This window comes from Nansenia antarctica (assembly GCF_963989245.1).
Source record: "Nansenia antarctica genome assembly, chromosome: 6".
Classification (NCBI taxonomy): Eukaryota; Metazoa; Chordata; class Actinopteri; order Argentiniformes; family Microstomatidae; genus Nansenia; species Nansenia antarctica.
Window position 1 is genome coordinate 50,801,807 of NC_137676.1, and position 24,352 is coordinate 50,826,158.

General features: G+C 44.2%; 2 protein-coding genes across 2 annotated transcripts in view; one reads left to right on the top strand and one right to left on the bottom strand.

The window, feature by feature from the left end:
- The window catches only part of chdh (choline dehydrogenase), an 11,912-nt gene extending 9,901 nt beyond the window's left edge, over positions 1-2,011 (top strand). Inside the window, exon 8 of the mRNA XM_080533581.1 lies at positions 1-2,011. This exon is cut by the window's left edge and continues 482 nt beyond it. The gene's annotated coding sequence lies outside the window, so the exon portion shown is untranslated.
- Positions 2,012-3,701: 1,690 nt separating this feature from the next.
- cacna1db (calcium channel, voltage-dependent, L type, alpha 1D subunit, b) overlaps positions 3,702-24,352 on the bottom strand; it is a gene marked incomplete at its 3' end in the record, with an annotated part of 69,461 nt that continues 48,810 nt past the window's right edge. The window contains exons 32-50 of the mRNA XM_080534618.1: positions 24,079-24,162; positions 17,541-17,582; positions 16,660-16,788; positions 14,571-14,636; positions 14,350-14,441; positions 13,918-14,077; positions 13,672-13,799; positions 13,457-13,553; positions 13,133-13,235; positions 12,701-12,802; positions 9,735-9,871; positions 8,555-8,671; positions 7,706-8,136; positions 7,032-7,142; positions 6,015-6,145; positions 5,183-5,304; positions 4,964-5,098; positions 4,584-4,769; positions 3,702-3,995 (exon numbers count right to left, since the gene is read on the bottom strand). Coding sequence (XP_080390744.1) covers positions 3,702-3,995; positions 4,584-4,769; positions 4,964-5,098; positions 5,183-5,304; positions 6,015-6,145; positions 7,032-7,142; positions 7,706-8,136; positions 8,555-8,671; positions 9,735-9,871; positions 12,701-12,802; positions 13,133-13,235; positions 13,457-13,553; positions 13,672-13,799; positions 13,918-14,077; positions 14,350-14,441; positions 14,571-14,636; positions 16,660-16,788; positions 17,541-17,582; positions 24,079-24,162 — 2,667 coding nt within the window. The remainder of the gene's footprint in view (positions 3,996-4,583; positions 4,770-4,963; positions 5,099-5,182; positions 5,305-6,014; positions 6,146-7,031; positions 7,143-7,705; positions 8,137-8,554; positions 8,672-9,734; positions 9,872-12,700; positions 12,803-13,132; positions 13,236-13,456; positions 13,554-13,671; positions 13,800-13,917; positions 14,078-14,349; positions 14,442-14,570; positions 14,637-16,659; positions 16,789-17,540; positions 17,583-24,078; positions 24,163-24,352) is intronic.

The window sequence follows — 24,352 nt, forward strand, 5'->3', positions numbered from 1 at the left end:
AACAAGGTAGACATGGGAGAACGGGCTCATTGTCATGCATGGATTGTGTGTTTGTTATCATTCCTCATTCCATTCCTTGCGTTACAATGAGACCATCCTCAGATTTCTACCTCCACCAGCCTCCACTGTACTAGACCCTTAGAAAGTTATGTTTACGTTTCAAGAATCGTGTAGTAATAGTGTAGCAATCAACACCTCAGTTTAACACATGAATGCAACAAAACCACAGACGTCGAAGTCTGGAAGGACTGAATAGGCATGGGGTTCTATGGGAACAAGAGAGCAATGGGTACAAGCTATGGGTACAAGAAAGATGGCCATCATTCCACCGAGCCAATCAGAGGGCTCGGTTGAGCCACTACCATCTTGATTGTACCTATCCCATCCAGTGTTTTCAGATGTACAAACGTGCGTAGGGTGTAGGGGCTAGGGGTTGTTTCTGGACAAGGCCAGCACCTTCTAAAACAGGGGTTCTGTATCCCTCAAGTCCTCAGAGGGCCACAGCTGAGGCTGGTGGAGGTAGACATCGGGAGGACAGGCTCATTTTAATGCATGGAACAGAATCAGGAATGGTATCAAACACGTGTGGTCGATGCCATTCCCCATTCCGTTCCATACATTACAAAGAGCCCGTCCTCCGATTTCTACCTCCACCAGCCTCCCCCGGTTGCCTGAGCTCCCCAGTCGAAACAAAGCCACGTTGATTGATCTCAGTCCTGGAACCTCACATGCACCCATCTTGTATTCTCTCTAATCCGTCCTGAAGATGTCAGTTTGTAAGCATAATTATAATCGAAGGCTTTTAACCTCAAAGGGTTTGATCAACAGGTTAGATCAACACCAGCATACTTTGGGTTGCAAGTTAGGGTTTGTCACTCTTCCCCGCCCTTTAACATACTGTATATGTCTGTACTTTAACATACTGTACGTGTGTACGTTGGTTGCGGTCCCGTTCTCCATGCATCTCCTTGTTTACTTCTCTCACCCTCGTCGCTTTGAACAGAATGGGCCAGGGGAGGCTGTTACACCAGCCCTATGCTGTTTACACCAGCCCTATGCTGTCAATCCATGAGGGACCGTGAAGGAATGCACAGTAGGGTGAATAGAAGAGATCCCAACTCTGCTTATGGTTGGAACCAGGAATCAGAAACCTGATGTTTACAATGATTTGAGAGATGTTTTATGTGATGAATAAGCTTTAGATGAGAGACTGAATTCACCATGCTGCCAATCATGTTACTGTAGTGTTAAGACTTGATTTAAGTATTATTATGTATAATTGTATGTATCACCTGCCATCACTACAGTGCCTCAATGACTTTAAACAACACACTTGATGTTTTATATAGTATATGAAGCTAAGCTAACAATACTCGTAAATCACATGAAGTATGTTATTAAGCTAACCTAATGCTAATCACATGGAGTATAATTTGTATATGAAGGTAAACTAATCCTCTCAGCTAAGTGAGCTACATTATTGCTGTGGTAGTCTCATATGCATGCACAGTATTTTAACTGAGTTACTCTGAAATTGAAATGAAGAATGACTCAAATCTTAATCATTGTTCTGTAGTATTGAAGTTATAGCACCCAGAAAAACAAACTGTGATTGTGAAAAATGTGTACGGTATTGTATGTTTATTTTTTAACTTCTGTGAGTAGACACTGACACACGCACACACGCACGCACATACACGTTGACAACAGATTATGTGAGAGTGTTTATTCGGTTGTGATCATTATAAATTCATAGACCAGCAGTCCATTGTTAATTTCAGGCAAAATAGTCAAGAGATTGAAAAGCAAAACATTTATAAAAAAGGGGCTTTTTAACCGACCGGTGCACAATCTAAAAGGTACTAATGTGCTACAAAGACTCAGCGTTAGTTAGCGGGTAGAAAGCAGGACTCTTCAAGTACAATTAATCTTTAAATTTACACACTGTGTACATGTTTTTATATTGCTGTCAACATTGTTTTAAAAAATAAAGTTCTGAATTTCACACGTATTACAAACTGTCTGTCTCAGTTGTGTGTTTGTATTTTCATGTACTATCTTTATACACACTGAACAAAGAGGTTTTGGTTAAAGGATTGCACTCATCACATTTCAATATCTCTTTTGCGGTCTTTTGAGTGAAACTGAGACGAACGAAATGCCGCAGACAGGAAATCCAGGAATAAAAAATAAATAAAAAATCATAATCGCAGTTTCTTTTTACATTTTATATTAAATATCAAAAGAAACTGAGATTATGATATATTAAATGATCCGTTTTCTGAGTCTCTATTTCATGTCACCTTGAGTCTATATAACTAATTTGTAGTGCTCAGTATTTAGTGCTGAAGAGAACTTCAATGTTGTAAACACCAATGCATTAGTCAATAACACATTTTACACATCTCATAAATTGTATATCCCTGACATCTATGGTAGCATACCTGGGGTTTACGTCATGCTGGAGTTTACATTTTACACATGTTTAGAAAATGCATATCAATATTAGAGCTTAGTTGGCCATACCCGTGTGAATCTTAAAAAGCATATTATGTACATTTCCCTTTTGGTGTTATACTGAAGGAGCCCTTTCGTTACACATTTCCATGAACAGTACGCAGTTGGAAAAAGCACAGTGAACCTCAGATAGAATTTCTTCACACTTGACAGTGTTCAGTTCAACATCGTTGTTTTGAGTTAGCAGCGGACTACTGTATGCTGGTTAGAGGGTGGGTTGGAGCCTTGTTGTGATCTTCTGCACAATTTATGCAAATAAACTCTTTCTCATAAAGTAGAATTTCGAACAAGCCGGCAAGAGACCATGGAACATTATGGACACTTCAAAGAAAGCATATCTTCATTATATGCATTGTAGAATTATGCAAAAAAACACAATGCATTCTAGCAGAAAAAAAGGCAAAACATAATTGACATTTATTTCAGATTCATTCCAAATAAAATAACATCTTTCTATTCCATACCATTGGGGAGAATAATTCTTATATAAAACAAATAAAATATAGAGCATTCTATTTCAAATACCTTATTTTTCTCTTAAAGGGTTTTATATATATATATATATGTATATATATACAAATACATAAAGACTTTCTCTTCATATTAAAAGCAATCTCTGGCTGCGAGTGTCTGTAGCTGTGTGTGATAGTGATCCTCCATGTTGAGTGTGCAACATTGATGTAGCCTAAACACTTCTCTTTAGTATTGTTGTTCACAGTATTCATAGTGTTGTGTGTCACTTTCCATCTATTATTCCCAACTGTGTAAAGGGTAAGGCGGATGGGGGAGACCAGAGAGGGGGAGGCAGGGGTGGGGGAGGAAGGCGGGGATATGACTGAGAGGAAGATGATTTCACTGATATGTGGTTTCATATCAAGTCACTGCTGAGTGAAGGGACACCACCCGAACTGCATGCTTCCCTCCTCTCTCATCCGCCCTTTCTCTGGGAGCGATTTCAGCAGTACGCCAAGATAGGTGACTTCTCTGTAGGCAGAGATAGTGTATCCCTCCATCCCCGCTCTCTCCATCCGTTCACTCTTCCACCTCTGGCAGTGATTCCATTCCACTCCACAGAAAGAAAGAAAGGCACTTTTTGTTCACCTGTTTTATGTGTATTGTCTTTGTCTGTCTTTAGTCTGAGTGATGCTGTGGTGTGTGGTGTGTTTGTGTATGTGTGTGTGCTGCTATAGCGCGGTGATGATGATCATCTCATCCGTTAAGTCCTCCTCACACTTCCCGCCCGTGTCCGATTCCTCATCACTGTAGTCATGGATACTGTGGTCCCTGAGGCTCACCGTCGCCAGTGGGTCCGTGGGCCCAGGCCCCGCCCCGTTACCCATACTGCCGTTCAGCAGGTTGCTAGCTGCGCTCTCCATCTCGTCGATGGTCATCTCACAGGCGTCGGCGATCTCGTTTTTCGTCGCCGCCACGAATTTGGGATCCTTGGCGTACTTTCCCAGTCCTTCAGAGATCAACACCTGAGACACGAAAGAAGAGAAATAAATACAAATTAAACATTATTATTATTATTATTATTATTTATTATAATTTTAAAAAAAAGGTTGACTGTGTTAATCATACCCCATCTGCACCACATTGTACAGCTGATTATTTCTCCAAGAAACATTCAATACCGTGGTCCAGGACTCTGTCCTCATTTAGTGTACTGGGACTGGGGGGGGGGGGGGGGTGCCAGGTGAGGCTGGTGGAGGTGGAAATCGGAGGATGGGCTCATTGGAATGCATGGAACGGAATGAGGAATCGTACCGAAACGTTGTGTTTTATACCGTTCCTCAGTATGTTCCATGCAGTGGGTACATGCATACGTGCGTGTGCGTGGGTGAATGTGTGCGTGCGTAATCGCGTGTGTGTGCATGCCTGTATGTGTGTGTGTGTGGCCGGGGGGGGGGGGGGTGCCTGTATGTGTGTGTGTGTGTATTGTGTCATGTCCGGTCAGAGTGACTGCTATAGCATCGTCCGTGTGTGTGTGTGAGTGTGTGCGCCTGTGTGTGTGTGTGAGTATCATGTCCCCCCCAGTACAACGTCAAGGTTCCAAGGCTACTTACAGCCTCCACCAGACTGTTGGCGCTGCCCCTCTTCTGGTGGTACTGTCTGCGGTACTCTGCAGGGATCTGGAGGAGGGAGGGGGAGTAGGCGTGGCCCAGAGGGGGCGAGGAGCCGTCTGTGTACCAGGAGCTCCGCCGGGCCGAGCCAGGGGTACTGTTCACACTGTTAGGCCCACGCCAGTCCACCTGGACACACACACACACACACACATAGACCATACATTTGAATGCCATTCAACACACACACACACACACACACACACACACACACACAGCAAGGTGTACTGCTAACAAAACATACACACAGACACAAGCACACCATGCACGCACACATAAATGCATGCACACTCACACACACACACAGGGACTCAGACTCAGACCTGTATGAGAGGTGTGTAGTTGGGTGAGCAGTCCCTGGTGATGGGTGAGGCAGGGGGCGTAGCCCAGGAGCGTAGCGAGCGCGTTGGCGAGAGGCGCTGTATTCTACTGGCATCCAGACCAGCTACCGCCATCACCTAAGCAACCGGAGAGAGGAGGTCAAGGGTCAACTCAAAAAACACAATCTGTGTGTGTGTGTGTGTGTGTATGTGTGTGTGTACCTGTTGCTGCATCAGGTGCAGAGGTAGAGCTGTGCGGTGGAGAAGTGCGGGGGACAGGGGGATCTCGTCCTGGCTGTGCTGTCTCCGGAGACACTCGAAGTTGAAGGAGGGTCTGTGGGGGGCTGGAAGGCACAGGAGACACAGCTGTTACTCACAGCTCTGTCACTACAGTGATGGATTAGATTAACACACTATACAAGCTAAACCAAATAATGCATGTGTCCTTGTGATTGGTGTAGCTGTTTGTGGAAAAGGTCTGACTGTTTAAATGTGAGTATATCTACAGTTGATGATGGAGTATTGTACAGTCATGGACAAAAATATTGGCAAAAGAAGAGTGGTCCAAAATTCCAGTAGAGAGGTGTAAGAAACTCATTCATGGTTACAGGAAGCGATTGATTTCAGTAATTTGTTTTCCAAAAGGTGTGCTATCAAATATTACGTTTAATAATATAATATAATTATAATATAACAATAATTTTGTCCAGTCTATTTTTGAGTTCTGTGTGGAATTTTGCCTTTTTCTCTGCTTTTATGTGTTGTTCAAAACAAAAGAAATAAACATGTGAATACCGAAGCATTTGTAATTGCAACAATTTTCTGGGAGAACTGGTGCATTAACAGAAATGCAATATAGAGTGTCGATATTTTTGTCCATAACTGGATGTATTATAGGTAAGGATTGTGTCACGTCATTATGTGATTAATTGCCCCTACTATCCCTACCACTTAATAAAGTGTTGAATTAAATTGATTTGGATCGTATCATCTAGATATTTCAATGGTGATAGTTCACAGGTGACCTAGCTACTATGACTCATAGCACCCTCACAGTGAGGTGTGGAGGGGAGGAGCCGTCTCCTAGGCGACCGCCGACCATCCTGGTAGATGGGCTGTTGGTCGTCGTCATAGAAACAGTCCGATTCTTGGTAATCCGTGGAGTCTCCTTCATCCTCCTTCATCCTGCACAACAGACAACAACAATATGCTTAACCTTTAACTCATTTAGTGCAGAGGGTGAATAAAGTCGCCCAAATTGTCAACGTTCTAGAGTGCTGTAGGTGACTTTACTCACCACAAATGCAGAAATTATGATGCTTAATTTTTTAGTCAATCAAAGTTGTTGCTAGGTAAATACCACATAAAACACTTGGCACTCTAGTAGGGCTTTCACAAATATTCAACAATATACTTGAACTTTATCAACAATATACTTGAGCTTTATCAACAATACATGAGCTTCATCAACAATACTTGAGCTTCATCAACAATATCCTTCAGCTTTATCAACAAAAAGAGTATGTCGCACCCTGGTGATCTCCAGAGACCCATCCCACCCTGGGAACGAACACTTTGTTTGGCTGCCCTCAGGCAGGCGGTTCAGGACCATGTCCGCAAGGACAAATAGACTGAAGCTCAGCTTCTACCCTAGGGCCATTCAGGCCCTGAACACAGCAAAGACCTAGGTTCTAGGCCCTGGACAATCTAGACAATTTGATGGCAGCTACTAGATTGTAATCAAGTGCAATACTGAAATACAACTGTGAACATTTCAAACCTGCAAACTGCGACACTTTAAATGAATGTGCAATAATACTATGTGCAATATGACAACCCTCGTGTACATAAGGTTCAGAGATAGGAAATGTTAGGATATTTATAGCATAGCATAGAGTACAGCACAGTGTTTTATTTGTATAGTATAGTATAGTGGATAGTGTATATAGCCTTTATTTATGTAAACCAGCTCTTCCCTTCTTGTTTTAGTATTTTTTTCCTAGCACCAGGGGAGCCCCCCCTCCCAAATTTCGCATTCATGGTGACGAGGTGGTTGTTGCCATGGTGTTACCTGTCTCTGAACAGCATGATGTCATCCTCCTGGTACTCCTCCCCACTGAAGTACTCTCCTGACCCTCTGTCATCATCGCTGTCCCCGACGAGGCCGCCCCCAGACTCCGACCTAGGGTCAGAGAAGGTCAGAGGTCAATCAGTCAAGCATTTTTAAAGGTGCAATCAACTTTTGTGTGTGTGTGTGTGTGTGTGTGTGTGTGCATGTGCCCACATGAGTCCGTTTGTATGTGGCCGTGCGTAAATGCATGCATTTGTATGTGTGTGTGTGTGTGTGTGTGTGTGTGTAATGTATGTATGTATATTCTGTTACATAAAGGTTTATAGCAGGAGTTTAAAACAACAGAAACCCTCCATGCTCCCATGCGTACATAAACCTCTGGTTTTATGATTGGTACAGTGAGTGGTGTGTATGCCTGGGAACATTTGAAATGTGAATCATCTCCTAGCACTACCCAGCCATCATTCACACACACACACACACACACACACACACACACACACACACACACACACACACACACACACACTTTTTTGTTGTCCATCATGGTCGATGATGATGCTTGCTTTGGGTTGCGCGTAGGGGACAGTTTCACACACACACACACATGCAAATACATACAAACAGACACATACCACATGTACCACACACACTGACACTGCATCCTAACTGACCTCGTAGAGAGTGTCCTCCTGTGTGTGTCGTTGTCCGCCCTGCGACGTATGGAGCCCGAGTTGGGTGTCCCGTTAGAGGAGAGGCGCTGGTGGCGGAGTAGGGAGCGGCGCTGCCCCCCGTTGGACAAGGAGAGAACTGCGGGCACATTGGCATTGTTAAGGTTGGCGTTGGTAGACCTGGGGGATTTGGGGTAGGTGGAGTTGGGGTGGTAGTAGTGGTGGGCGTGGGGGTAGTGGTGGTTGTAGGAGGGGAGAGAGTTGGAGTCGCCTGCCCCCCCTTCGTCTGACCCAGGCTGGGGGGGTGTCCCGGGGGTGTGGCAGGAAAGGGGCGGGACCTGGAGGGGCCGCTGGGTCACATTGGTGGAGTGGAAGGAGCCCCGGTGGTCGCCGTTGACGTGGTTGATGTGGTTGCCAAAGAGACCACCGTTCCGCTGTGGGAAAATTAAATTAGAACCAGACATACCATAATAGGCACATTGGACACACACACACGTGCACGCACACACACACACACACACACACACACACACACACACACACACACACACATCCACAATTGATCTTCCCCAAGCACACACCATGTATACGGACTACGGAAACCTTAAGCTCACAGCCACTTTACTACTGAACTATCTATTATTACTAGTGGCACCACTAGTGTATCCTGTCTTACCTGTACTATTGTCACCTTTATCTTGCCTTAGCTTTTTTTTGTCACTTATGTCCTGTACTACTGTCACTTTTTTATCTTGAATTATGCTTGAATCATTATTGTGTTATGTTATATGTTGTGTTGTGTTATGGTATATGTTGTTTGTGTTGTGTTGTGTAACTAGGACAGTGATTTACCCTGTATATCTCCTCGTCCTCGTCTGCGTTAGCGTCTATGAGCCCCTCGTCTTGGAGGTCACATGATATGACCCGGCGGATCTCTGGCCCAATGTCATGCAGCGTGCGGAGGCCAGCCTGCAACGAGGCGAGGAGAGCAGCTCAGAGCCAGCAGAGACACACACATACACACACAATCAGTTACATAAACACACACACACGCACACACACACACACACACACACACACACACACACACGGTTACACACACACTCGCACAAACACATACGGTTACATACACGCAGACGCACACGCATGCATGCATGCATGCATGCACACACATGCACACACACACACACACACACACACACACGGTCTGCAGCTGTAAGCGTGTCCAGAGGTTCAACTGCACAGTGAGGAGCTGTATGCAGGCAGGCAGGCAGAGATGTGTCTGTTTATTCAGGTGCTGAAGCTTGCTGCTTTCCTGGTGTCCAAGTAATACTTCAGGTAATACTTCAGTTAGTTGCAGACTGAGCTAGGGCCCAGTTAGAGGCTAGGGGCTAGGCCCCAGACTACAACTAACTCAGCCATGTTGAACCTGGAGGGTTTAGGCCTTTCCAGGAGTGCCTATTGGGACTAGGGGCAAGGGGCTAGGGGCTAAAGGTAAGAGGCTTGGGGGTAGGGGCTAGGGACAAGGACCTAGGGGCTAGGAGCTAGGGGCTAGGGTTAGGGAATAAGGGCTAGACAGAGGATAGGGGGTAGAGGCTAGGGGATAGAGGGTAAGGGCTAGGGGCTAGGGGTTGGGAATAGAGGGTAAGGGCTAGGGGCTAGAGGTTGGGGATAGTGGCTAGAGCTAGGTGCTAGAGACGAGGGGCCAGGTAATAGGTACTAGGGGGTAGGAACTAGAGGCTAGGAGTTAGGGGCTAGTGGCAGTGGCTAGGTGTTAGGGGGTAGGTTTAGGGGAGGGTAGAGGCTAGGACCTCGGGGGTAAGTGCTATGGGCTGGAGACTATGGGCTAGGGGTTAGTGCTAGGGGCTAGTGCTAGGGGGCTGGGGCTAGGAGCTAGTGGGCTAGTGGGTAGGGGCTAGGTGGTATGGTTAGGGGTTAGGGGTTAAGGACAAGGGGCTAGGGGTTAGGGGCTAGGTGGCTAGAGACTAGGAACAAGGAGCTAGGTGCTTGGTCTCAGCCTATGTTGACTCACCTGAAGGGCGACGGTAGTGTTCAGACCTTCCCAGGAGTGAACTCCTACAAGACCTTGCTCTTTGCGTTTCTTGAACTTCCTGAAGTAGTCCTGTATCAGGAAGGTGGCATAGAACTTCCCCACGGTTATCTCGTCATCTGATTGGACAGACCAAAGACACGCCTCCGCTGTCAAACCGTCACAACGTAGCCGCACTACGCCGAACTACAACATACCGTACCACACCGCACTGCACCCTGGGAAACAACCTGTCATCTGGCCCAATGCCACACACACACACACAGATACAACCCTACTAACCCTATTGATGGACATGGGGCTGTTTTCTGGACACAGATTAAGTAATGTAATCCCTCTCTGAATTGTGTTTTCACCACTGAAGATGGAAATCCAATACATATGCTAAATTAATAACTAATAATTAATAATATATTATATATACTATAATAAAGTCTAGGGGTAGACGAAATCCAGCCCATGACCTCTCAGTCAACTCCACTGTCAAACACCACGTATGATGTGTTACAATGTTGTCCACATTTTAAACCTCCACCAGCCTCCCCTGGTCTACATGTATGACAATGACAGTGGAGTAGGCCATGGCACGACTAGCTGTTCTTACTTTCCATAAACACCACGTGTGAGACTATTATGAGTCATAGAGGTTCCAAGAAAACCCAGGTCTCTCTTGAAAAAGAGATTGTATCTCTGTAGGTGGTTTCAGATTAATGATAGCATCTGCAGCTCCTCAGCTCACTTTCAAGCGGTCCCAGGCTGTCCCAGACACATCTCTGTGGTGAGAGTTCTCAGAGATACACACACGTCGTACGCACACGCACACACACACACGTACGCACACACACGTACGCACACGCACAGTCACATCAAAAACAACAAGAAACCAAGCCAATCCAAGACGATTGCGACATTATGCAGCAACAAACTGTACTGTGTGGATGTTGTGACACAGACACAGGCACGCACGCACACACACACACACACACACACACATACACATACACATACACATACACATACACACATACACACACACACACATACACATACACACACACACACACACACACACAGACACTGTCTTCCAGTTTCTACATCCACCAGCCTCCCCTATGTCACCTCAAAAGGCACAGATAAAAGCCTCTAACACTAGACAGCTGTATCTACCAGCAGCACATGCAGGGAAGCAGAGGAGATCAGAGGTCTGCGTCACTCAGTTAGTCAAGCACAGCAGGGACAGAGACGAGAGAGAGAGAGAGGGAGGGGGAGAAGGAGGAGAGAGTGGGGGAGAGAGACAGGAGAGAGAGAGAGAGACAGAGAGAGGGGGGAATAGACAGAGGACAGGGAGAGAAAGGGGAGGAGGGGTGGGCGCGAGGGGGGACAGAGAGAGAGAGGGGGAGAGAGAGCGGGGAGAGAAAGACAGAAAGAGAGGGGGGGGAGATGGTGGGGGGTGGAGAGACAGAGAAAGAGAGATAGAGAGAGAGATAGAGAGAGAGAGGAGAGAGCGCTAGAGAGAGAACTCTGGTTCCATGCCACCAGCCTAAAACAGAACTGCGTCAGAATATTCCAGATAGCAGAGAGAGGGAGAGAGCTCACAGTGCGGAAGAGGAGGAGAAGCTGCGGAGGAGAGAAACTTGGCAGAAGAGAGAAACCGGAGTTAGTAAACTACACTAAAGCATGCAATGCTAAGACCATGATAGAAAGCAGATGTAACGAAAGCACAAAGCAGAAAGCATAGAAGAGCAAAGGACTATGACGAAACAGACGGCCAGGACATATTGATGTAGTGTGTGTGTGTGTGAAACCTGCGACCAGGACATCGTGATTGGTGTGTGTGTGCGTGTGCGTAAACAGGCGACCAGGACATAGTGATGTAGTGTGTGTGAAACAGGCTACCAGGTCAGAGAGATGTGGTGTGTGTGGAAAACAGGCGACCAGGACATAGTGATGTAGTGTGTGTGTGTGTGTGTGTGTGTGTGTGTGTGTGTGTGAAACAGGCGACCAGGACAGAGATGTGTGTGAAACAGACGTCCGGGACACAGAGATGTAATGTGTGTGTGTGTGTGAGAAACAGACAACGAGAGATGAGAGGAGGACAAAGATAAGGTGGGTTTCCATGAAGTGATGAGGCGGTGCAAAGGCCCTGTTTATCTGATCAAACTCACACACAGACGAAGACATGTGAATACAGAGACACACACTCACACACACACACGTACGCACATACATACACACACACACACACACACACACAGCAATATCTACACAAACACAGGGAGAGGAGGGAAGAAGTCACAATTGTAAAATCAATGTTTGCAGATCAATCTTCTGCGTGTGAAAGAAAGAAATACATTAAATGAAGGACTTCATGGTCTAGGAGAGGAGTGGGCCTGGATTTTTAAAAAGAGATAAGGTAGTACTTACATAAAGTAGTACGAAGCTTTTGGGAAAGTGACCCCGGATCATTCAAATGACCAGTACATGGGTTCACTTCCCAGGAAGAACAGCTGGAGCTTGTCTGCCATAGATTGGCTTGTTTATGGCGGAAGTTGACCGATTCTGAGCATATTCAAAAGCTTAAGCATGGTGGTGTAATATACCAGGCTCTTAAATATTCAATGTGTCAGTGATTGAATTGTATCTGTCCCTATTCTAAATAAACTACCTTTATCAGCCTCTTATTGATGTAGCGGGAAACATCTGGTAGCCTTAAAAATGTTATTTGGATAGCATTGGAACCACACAATTATAATCAATTGTTGGCTGTGTGTGTGTGTGTATGTGTGTGTGTGTGTGAGTGTGTGTGTGTGTGTCTGGTGTCTTTGTGTGGCCGTCTGTACGTATGTCATGTGTGCGTGCGTGTGTGTGTGTGTGTGTGTGTGTGTCTGGTGTCTTTGTGTGGCCGTCTGTACGTATGTCTTTTGTGCGTGCATGCGTGTGTGACTGACCGCCTGCAGGAGGCACCACTTGGTCCAGTAGTTTCATACTGGTCCTCTTCCAGATCTTCTTGATGACCACTCGTAGCTCCTCATTGGCCTGCTCCAGGTTGCCTAGGACACAGACATAGTCATCTGAGATGTGATTGTTTAGGACCACAGTGTCATTACTGAGAGGAGTAAAGTGAAAGGAGAAAAACACAGTCTCTGATTTAGATCCGTTTACACTTCTGTTGAGCAGCCATTAACAAACAGTAGTCATCTTACAATCAGAGAACACGGTGTAGCTCAGAAGCGCCCTCCTGTGGCTATAGGTTGGATTGAATCATCTCCTATGAAGTTAGTGAAAGATTGGCCTCTGTCCTGGCAATTGTGTGTCTGATGCAGGGGAGACTGGTGGAGGTAGAAATCAGCCTGGAGGACTGTGATGAAGCATTCACTCACCATCAGTCTTGATCTTCAGAGCCGTACGCACTAGGGCAAACAACGTGGCGTTGAACATCACCGTGCCGTCGCTGTTCAGGGGCATGTTCATAGCGACCAGTCTCTGAGATAAAGTCAAGATGAAATCAGTCAATTAACAAATATCACAATGTCTTGATTTTTTTTTAACAGTTGTATGGGTTTATTTGTATGGGTTAGACATAGCTTAGGTTATTGGCTAGGGTTAGGGTTAGGGCTAGGGCTAGGGTTAGGATTAGGGCTAGGGCTAGGGTTAGGGTTAGGGTTACGGCTAGGGTTAGGGTTAGGGCTAGTGTTGAGACTCACCTTGCAGGCCACTCTGTGTGGACACAGCTTGCCGAATCCCAGAGGAGGCTGGATACGTCTGAGCAGAGTGACCACATCCAAGTGCTTTATCCGGCCCCTGGAGACCATGGAAAACAATGAACCAGTTACAATTCATAAAGGATGGAACCCTAACCCTAGATCTGTGCTCGTAATTCCGACTTCATGTGTATGTAAGGATCCATAGGTAGACTCACTTGGCCTCTGGGTCATACTCAGACCAGATCCTTTTAAACTCATCCAGATGATGGGGGCCCAGGATCGACCAATCACGAGTCAGATAGTCAAAGTTGTCCATGATGACAGCAACAAATAGATTGATGATCTTAAACAGGGGAAGTATTACAGTATTAGATACAGTAAAATATTGTGTGTGTGTGTGTGTGTGTGTGTGTGTGCGTGCGTGTGTGTGTGTGTGTGTGTGTGTGTGTGTGTGTGTGTACCAGGAAGGCGCAAAGCATGTAGAAGCTGATGAAGTAGATGATAGCGAAGCCGCTGCCACAGGTCTTCTCCTCCCCAGGGTTGTAGTCAGACTCAGAGTCACACAGCTTCCCTGGCAGACATGCCAACATGATCTCCTGCCACGCCTCACCTGTAGCACACCTGAGAGAAAACCATAAGTTAACCACAACATGACCACAACCATACACCATGACCGTACACAGGCCAACATGATCTCCTGCCATGCCTCACCTGCAGCACACCAGAGGAAGAAACACAATTTAACCACGACACAACCACAACTGTACACCATTAGCATACACACACTGACCTGCCAGGCTTTGCCTATAGCACACCTGAGGGCATCATCAACAACATGGCCACAACATAACCACATACACAACCACAACACAACCACACCCACACACACTCACCTGAAGAGCATCAGGACCGCTTGAGGAAAGGTTTGGAAGTTGTTGTTGCGGTTGATGTGTGTGCCATCTACCATGGCGATCTTCCCAAACACCTTGAACACACAGAACATGGCACCACGGCTGAGACATGACTCCTATCCCTAGTCTCCTCTTAACATGTGTGAGGGAGAGAGTCTGCTTGTCTGTCTGTCTGTCTGTCTGTCTGTCTGTCTGTGACCTACCTGCATCCCGATGACAGCATAGATGAAGAACAGCATGGCTATAAGAAGAGCTACATAGGGAAGAGCCTGAGAGAGATAGAGAGAGGGGGGGGGGGGAGTAAATTCACCTGTATATAGACAAAATTCACCTGTATGAACTCCATCCTCTCACCTGTATGGACTACGTTCTCTCACCTGTGTGGACTACATTCACCTGTATGGACTACATTCACCTGTATGGACTACATTCACCTGTATGGACTACATTCACCTGTGTGGACTACATTCACCTGTGTGGACTACATTCACCTGTGTGGACTACATTCACCTGTATGGACTACATTCACCTGTATGGACTACATTCACCTGTATGGACTACATACACCTGTATGGACTACATTCACCTGTATGGACTACATACACCTGTATGGACTACATTCACCTGTATGGACTACATTCACCTGTATGGACTACATTCACCTGTATGGACTACATTCACCTGTGTGGACTACATTCACCTGTGTGGACTACATTCACCTGTATGGACTACATTCACCTGTGTGGACTACGTTCTCTCACCTGTGTGGACTACATTCACCTGTGTGGACTACATTCACCTGTGTGGACTACGTTCTCTCACCTGTATGGACTACATTCACCTGTGTGGACTACATTCACCTGTGTGGACTACATTCACCTGTATGGACTACATTCACCTGTATGGACTACATTCACCTGTGTGGACTACATTCACCTGTGTGGACTACATTCACCTGTATGGACTACATTCACCTGTGTGGACTACATTCACCTGTATGGACTACATTCACCTGTGTGGACTACGTTCTCTCACCTGTATGGACTACATTCACCTGTGTGGACTACATTCACCTGTGTGGACTACATTCACCTGTATGGACTACATTCACCTGTGTGGACTACATTCACCTGTGTGGACTACATTCACCTGTGTGGACTACATTCACCTGTGTGGACTACATTCACCTGTGTGGACTACATTCACCTGTATGGACTACATTCACCTGTATGGACTACAGTCTGACCAGATTGTATTTTGTCTATTTTTTTTATTTTTTTGGGATAATAATTATTGTGTAATTCTGTATGAACTACATTCACCTGTATGGACTACATCCTCTCACCTGTGGACTACATTCTCTCACCTGTGGACTACATTCTCTCACCTGTGGACTACATTCTCTCACCTGTGGACTACATTCTCTCACCTGTGGACTACATCCTCTCACCTGTGGACTACATCCTCTCACCTGTGGACTACATTCTCTCACCTGTGGACTACATTCTCTCACCTGTGGACTACATTCTCTCACCTGTGGACTACATCCTCTCACCTGTGGACTACATTCTCTCACCTGTGGACTACATTCTCTCACCTGTGGACTACATTCTCTCACCTGTGGTCTACATCCTCTCACCTGTGGACTACATTCTCTCACCTGTGGACTACATCCTCTCACCTGTGGACTACATCCTCTCACCTGTATGGACTACATTCTCTCACCTGTGGACTACATTCTCTCACCTGTGGACTACATTCTCTCACCTGTGGACTACATTCTCTCACCTGTGGACTACATCCTCTCACCTGTGGACTACATCCTCTCACCTGTGGACTACATTCTCTCACCTGTGGACTACATTCTCTCACCTGTGGACTACATTCTCTCACCTGTGGACTACATCCTCTCACCTGTGGACTACATTCTCTCACCTGTGGACTACATTCTCTCACCTGTGGACTACATTCTCTCACCTGTGGACTACATTCTCTCACCTGTGGACTACATTCTCTCACCTGTGGACTACATCCTCTCACCTGTGGACTACATCCTCTCACCTGTGGACTACATTCTCTCACCTGTGGACTACATTCTCTCACCTGTGGACTACATTCTCTCACCTGTGGACTACATCCTCTCACCTGTGGACTACATTCTCTCACCTGTGGACTACATTCTCTCACCTGTGGACTACATTCTCTCACCTGTGGACTACATTCTCTCACCTGTGGACTACATTCTCTCACCTGTGGACTACATTCTCTCACCTGTGGACTACATTCTCTCACCTGGAAGGACTTGATGAAGGTCCACAGTAGCGTTCTTATGCCCTCCCCTCTGCTGAGCAGCTTGACCAATCGCATGACTCTGAACAGTCTGAAGAACGTGATGGAGATGCGAGCGCTGTCCTCCGTGTTCTGAGATGGAGAGAGAGACGAGGTGTAACAACCAGATGGGTGTGTGTGTGTGCGTGTCTGTGCGTGTGTGTGTGTGTGTGTGGGGGGGGGGGGGTGTGTTACAATAAACATAACAGAAGAGAAACGTGCAACCTTCCATGACTACATACATGAGCACACACATAGCCAGACAGAAGTGTCATTCAATGGAAATGAACCTGAGTCTTCTCCAGAGTTGGCCAGCAGCAGAGTCTTGTATACTGTATACAACTCTGGTATGTAGGTCAGGGGAGGCTGATGACGGTAGAAATCGGAGGACGGGCTCATTGTATTGCATGAAACGGAATGAGGAATGGTATCAAACAGTAGTGTTTAACACCATTCCTCTTTTTGTTCCATGCATTACAATGAGCCCGTCCTCCGATTTCTACCTTCATCAGCCTCCGCTGGTGTGGATTCACAGACATGCTTCTCTAGATGACTGCTTCAGAAACAAGTACAGGTGGGCAAGCCAATAGTATCTATGATCCGGATCACAAACAACACAAACAAGACTTGAAATGAAACAAATATCAAGACGCCCAAGATCCCCAAACCAGAACTGATCTTGTCCTTGGTACAGACAGCAAACAAGACCGCGACAACAAAGAGTGTGAATTCAAGACGTGATATCTCATTCCAAACTAATGTGACGAGGAAGTGATGGCAAAAACGGCTCGATGCTGAGACAAAGATGAGGAGGAGGCGGAGGAGTTAGAGGGGCTTCTTCTTACCCCTGGTTCCACTATCACCTTGACGATGGGGATTGCTGCCGACTTGAAACCAAAGTCCTGGGTTAAACTACTGTCCTCTTTACGATGTAATAATACTCATAAACAACTGCTTCACAACACCATCACTGTACAGCTCTTCATTGTTCATTCAATCAACGACAAGCAACATTATTATTGTTGTAACGTGATCAGTAAAACTGATATAAACAGTAAAACAACAGTGACCAGAGAGAATCTTCAACAGGACAATAACTTAGGCAACATTGTCACACCAAAGACATGCAGTACCATCCACTTGGCCTCATGCAAAGCATAACCACCGGCGTCTTAGCATTGACAACCTTACATACTGCATGCCATACAACCTGACATGACATGATACAAGATATGCCACACTACAAACTGGTAAATTTGATAGAAAAAAATACCACATCGATCAGCATCGTAAACTTGAGAGACAGCCTAAATTATATGTTTTATTTTTTCATATTTGGCAAAAAACATTGTCAGGCGTCCCTAACCCTGTCACAATGAGATGTGAAGGTGACGTTCGAAATACATCAGATATGCGTTTCAATTATTATTATTATTATTTTATTTCTTTTTTTCGAACATGATTTAAAATAATAAAATAACAAATAACTAATACGAAGAGTACAGACCTATCACTGTTCGAAAGGGAGTAGGAATAAGCCTAAGCTTATCATATCCTACCCCTATCCGTCACTTTCAAGTGAGAACAATAATACTTAAATTATATAAGCCAATTAATTAATACATAAATGACAGTATCAACAGTACTAATACTTTTTCATTCTTAATATTGAAACAACACAAAATAAATAAATAACAAACATCAGTATCCGCAATGTAATACAAAAGAAAAAGACAAAGAGAACAACAGCTTAGTATCCAGAAGATTAACAACCTTCCCTTTCCTCATTTTGGTAGTTAACAAAAATCATTCCTTTAAACCTTTTTTTAAATAGAGCAATATTTCTGCTTTCCTTAATTTTTTCATCTAGCCCATTCCACATGGTAACTCCATAGAATGATATGCACCTGCTCCTGAGATTGATGCGAGCATAACCCTTGTTAAAGTTGTTGTTACCTCTCAAATTATATCCCTTATCCCTCTCTATAAATAGTTTTTGAATGTTACCTGGGAGTTCATGAGTCTTTGCTTTATACATTAACTGTGCCAGTTTAAATTTGAATAAGTCCATAAGCTTTAAGGCATTTGACATTAGGAACAAAGTACATATGACTTGTGTACTCAACAACTTTGTCTCGGACTTGTTTGGAGAGTTCCTTGGTCTTCATGGCAGTGTTTGGTTGGTGGTGCCTCTTGCTTAGGTGTTGCAGCCTCTGGGGCCTTTCAGAAAAGGTGTGTATATACTGACAGATCATGTGACACTTAGGGCCCTATTATGCACTTCTTAACTTGCCGTCTTAAGTCTTAATTAAGACGCACCGCCAGGTTAAGACCTACCGCCACACTTATTATGCGCTTCATACGCGCTACTGCTATTATGCAGGTGTCGATAGGCGCCCACACATAAGACGTAATACTCCCGTGCATATTACTCATTGTGGGAGTGTTCATATGTTAATGAAGTGCACTAGGCGCCCCTGCTATTATGCGATCTGACTTTGCTCCTAGCGCTAAGAAGTGGTTTGAAAAGTTCTTAAGTTTAGACTTCATGCACGTTTTGAAACACGAGCGCGCCACCGCGGTTTGCGCATGCATGTGGGCACACATGAACACGCACGTGGCTCCACGGCATGACGTCAATTACGGTCACAGTATAAATGCTTTATTTCAGAAGGGAGAGGCCAGCGCTGTACAGTATGTTGCCTCCGCATACTGTGCACATACAGTACGAGCATGCCGTGCGTAATATAATGACATCAACATCTGTCATTCCTGCAGTCTTCCAGCGACCCCTCTGTAATACTTCTCAACTCACAAGCGGAGGTATTGCCGTGTTTATTCAGAAAAGAATGATTGCTGTGTTTATTCTGAATACTATATCACACAAGGTTGTTCCATGTTGCCAGGTGACTGTCTCCCTTCCGTCTCCCTGTCTGCAGTTGAACTTAAACCAGCTGACCTGTTCTTTCCTTTAACGAATTTGAGTATAAGGTTCCCTTGCACCACCTCGGCTCGGGGAGGATTTCGCGCCGTTCCAAAGATTGCGAACTGACGAGCCTTGACCTCATGCACGAGCTTGTTACTTTCTTCTGCAGAGAAGCGCACTGACCTCCTTCTTAGGACTTCCATAATAGCATAGCGCTAATGACTCAACGCAGCCGGTTCTTAAAGGGAATGGCACCTGGCACGCTGATTGGGTTGATTGAGAAGACGCCCAAAACACACCCATGACTAATTTCTTTGCTTAGCGCCGGGTTTTAGGCGCCCACTACCGCACGCATAATAGCAAAGTGGCCTTGACCACGCCTCCACGTCTTACGTTTAGATCTACCGCCTCGTCTTATTGCTTAAGACTTATGAAGTGCATAATAGGGCCCTTAGATTGCATACAAGTGGACTTCATTTCACTAATTATGTGACTTCTGAAGGTAATTGGTTGCACCAGAGGTTTTTAGGGGCTTCATAACAAAGGGGGTGAATACATATGCACCAGTGGAGGCTCCTCCATAGAGGTGGAGGCTCCTCCATAGAGGTGGAGGAGGCCTGGCCTCCCCAATAATTTGAGAGAAGAGAGAGAGATTTAAAAAAGCAATAATTCTATTTTTCATTTTTTATTTATTTAACAAAAAACATATTTTAATTTTTTGTATATTAATATTATTTATTAATATTATTTCCGTTTTGTTCATAAATCTTTTCCATGGCTAAAACCCAATATTGCAATTGTAAAGCACCTACAGGCCAGAATCCCTATCCGTTTCTATTACTCATACACGCGTGTGGCGGAAAAAGGTACTACACGGAGGCCAGGCCTCCTGTCGGAAAGTGGTTTCTCATAGAAGTCAATGTAATGCAATTTTTTTCATGGCAATATGTGATTGGCCAAATCACTGAAAATGGGTGGGCACAGGAAGCCTGGCCTCCGTGTAGTACCTTTTTCCGCCACACGCGTGTATGAGTGCTGTTCTGCAGGATAAATATTAGAAATGGATGAAGTATTGTTCTGAATTGTATGTTGTGTGTCTGATTGACATAGTGTTTGAGCGCTTTTGACATGTCATTGATTGTATGTAGTATGTTGTGGTGAATGTTGTGAGCCTGAGCAGAAGGGACAATAGCTGCTGCAGGCGGACCAGAGATTCATGCCAATTGTTTTGTTTATTTGATGACCCATTGTGCAGGCAATAAAAGCTGCTTCATCCACCATCCTGAGAGTGTCCCAATCCCTTCAGTACCGCCAAACACAAATTAATAATTTTTAACAAAGACAGATAAGAAGAACAGGGAACATTCCATCGCGAGTGAAGCGAGCAAGCGGAAAAAAATTTGGCCTCCTCAATTCTGGAAGTCACCAGCCTCCACTGATATGCACATGCCAATTTTCAGTTCTTTATTTTTTTTTATTCTTTTTTTATATATATATTTCTCATTTCATTTAAAAACTAAAACTATTTTGTGCAGATTCATCAAATAAAATTCTGATTACATTTTTTTTTAAATTACAGGTTGTAATGTAATAAAATAGGTAAAAAGCCAAGGGGGGTGAATACTTTTGCAAGGCACTGTATGTACAAAATCAATAATAACGGGCCCAACACTGACCCCTGTGGGACTCCACAGGTAATGTCAAGGCATGATGAAGTATGATTGCCTATCTTAACAAACTGTTCTATTGGAAATGTAGCTTTTTAACCAGCTCAGTGCCACACCTCTCATCCCATATCTTTCCAATTTATACAGTAAGATGTTATGGTCAATGGTATCAAAGGCTTTTTAAAAATCTATCAATATTCCTACTGCATATTCCTTGTTGTCAATACAGTTAGTTATTTCTTCCGTCAAATCCATTAGTGCCATAGTTGTTGATCTATTTGTTCTAAATCCATATTGGTTTTTAGTTAACAAGTTGTGTTTCTCAATGAAGCTATTCAGTCTCACAATTAATAGTTTCTCCAATATTTTAGAGAATTGCGATAATAGAGATACCGGTCTATAATTTGTAAAGAGATGTTTATCTCCTGTTTTATACAGTGGGATAACCTTAGCCATTTTCATTTTGCAAGGGAATGCACCTGTTTTAAAGGACAAGTTAAAGATGTATGTCAAAGGGTTAACCACCCCATCAACAACTTCCTTAATTAAGGTCATGTCGACGTCATTCCCGTCTGCAGAAGTTTTATTTGTAATTTTTAAAATAATATCTATAACTTCTTTCTCTTCCACTGCTCTCAAAAACATTGAACTTGAGTTATTTTCAATGCCATCTCCTCCTGCTCTACCCTGCTCTGTCGGCGGGTCACTGATACCCTCAGCCAATTTCGGTCCTACATTCACAAAAAATGCATTAAAATCATTGACCGCATCTTCCATGTTATTTATGGTCTTGTCATTATCCTTGAAGTGTTCAGGATACTTTGTGTTTGCAGATCCTTCCCTGATAATACTATTTAAGACATTCCATATCCCTTTACTATTGTTCTTATTTTTCTCTATTCAATTGTTATAGTATTCCTTCTTGCTCCTCCTCATAATTTGCGTCAGCTTATTTTTATTTTTAATTTTGTACTTTATTTCTGTCTCTATGGTTCTGTGCTTTATAAATTCTCTATACATGGATTTTTTCTATTTACTGGCATTTTGTAGTCCTTAGGGTGATCCATGGGGACTCTGTAAACTTATGCTTCCTATTGCATTGCTTTAGTGGGCAGTTATTATCATATAATGTCATAAATCTTTCTAGGAAAATATCATATGCTATGTCTACATTACATTCATTATACACACATTTCCAGTCTTCCATCAATCGATCTGCTCTGAGAGCACTCAGGGATTCTGCTGTTCTCACCCTTCTGTATACTTTACTTCCATCCTTTACATTATTATAATCACAGTCATAAACCACAGACAAGCAAATGGTCACTAATACCATTCAACAATAACTCACTAGTGATATTGTTTTCAAAGCTATTTGTAAATATGTTATCAATGAGAGTGTCACAGTGTGATGTTACTCTGCTTGGCTTGGTGATCATAGGAAAGAGACTCGTACTAATCAATGCATCAAAGAACTCATCAGTCTGTTTATGTTTATTGGGGTTTAGCAGATCTATATTGAGATCACCACAGATGAAGTACAATTTCTGATTTGTATTGGCAAATAATCCCTCCATAATGTCCTTGAAAATATCAATGCTTGAGCCAGGAGCTCGATAAACACAACTAACAATTACATTAAGTTTTTTACCCATATCGATTTCTACGGTAATACATTCCATTACATCCATAATAGTTCTAGTCATGTTTTGGATCACCTTATAGCTGAGATTCTGGTCTACAAACAAGGCCACCCCCACTCCCTTTTTATCTGCTCTTGTACTGGAGTTCATAGCCATTCATCTCAAAATCTGTACCCTTCTCAGAGTTAATCCAAGTCTCAGAAATAGCTACAATATTGAATGGCTTCTTAAATTTGACTAAGTACTCCTTAATATGTTGAAAGTTGGCATAAAGGCTTCTGCTATTAAAGTGGATAATTGACAGTCCTTGATTTACTTTGATTCTGGCATTACATTCGTCATCAGTATAATAACCACAATTGTTGATTACCTTCTTATAGAATTTAATTTGTCTTTGTTTAGTACATGTATGTTCACTGTATGTGTATGCACTGTATACTGTACTATATGCATTTATGTTTCCAACTCTAAGAAAAATTATACCAAAACTTTATCCTGACACATAGTCACAGATGCAGCAGCAAGCATGGAACCACGACTTCACCTAGACAGGGCATACAGTAGGGAGGGAAGCCTCGCAATAACCAGGAGTGGTTACCCCTCATAAACAATCCTATTATTGGAAGAAACTACAAATCGTATACATTTAGACAGTTACATACTACTGGCTCTACTACAGGGATCACAGGGTTGCATTCAAGATCACAACAATGCAGCAACAGTGGGAAATGACTCTTGAATGGAGCTCAAGTGTATCGAGCACAGTATCGGTGTTCCTCTTGCTTAATGCTGAGAGGCGCGGTGTATCTACAGTCATAGTAAGTGGCGTAGCGCTGGGAAAAACACAGCTAATAATGCTTATAATAACTATCATAACACTTTCACATCCGCTTTTGTTTTTAACAACAATGGCATTGCCGATCAAAGATAGTTACTCTGTCATGACTAAATACTATCTACTGTATACCGGTAGTTCAAATTCCCTTGAAATCTTTACACAGTGGCGCCGCAAAACATTACAAAACACTTCACTAAACACAATGGGATCTTGAATGCAACTCTGATGTTATTGCAAGGTGTAGCTTCCAACAGTGGGCAGGACAGGACAGGACAGAACAGGACAGGGGACGTGAAGATAGCTACTTACATTGATCTCTGTGATTGCAATGTCAACGACACTACCGACAACAATTAAGGCATCAAACGTGTTCCATGCATCGGCAAAATAGTGCTATCAGACAGAAGCCAGAAGACAGAGAGAGAGAGAGAAAGAGAGAGGGAGGAGAGGAGGGGGGGGGGGGCAGAGAGATGAGGAAGAACAGAGAGCGAGAACAGAGGCAGAAAGAGAGAAAGAGAGAGGGAGGAGAGGAGGGGGGGGGGGGGACAGAGAGATGAGGAAGAACAGAGAGCGAGAACAGAGG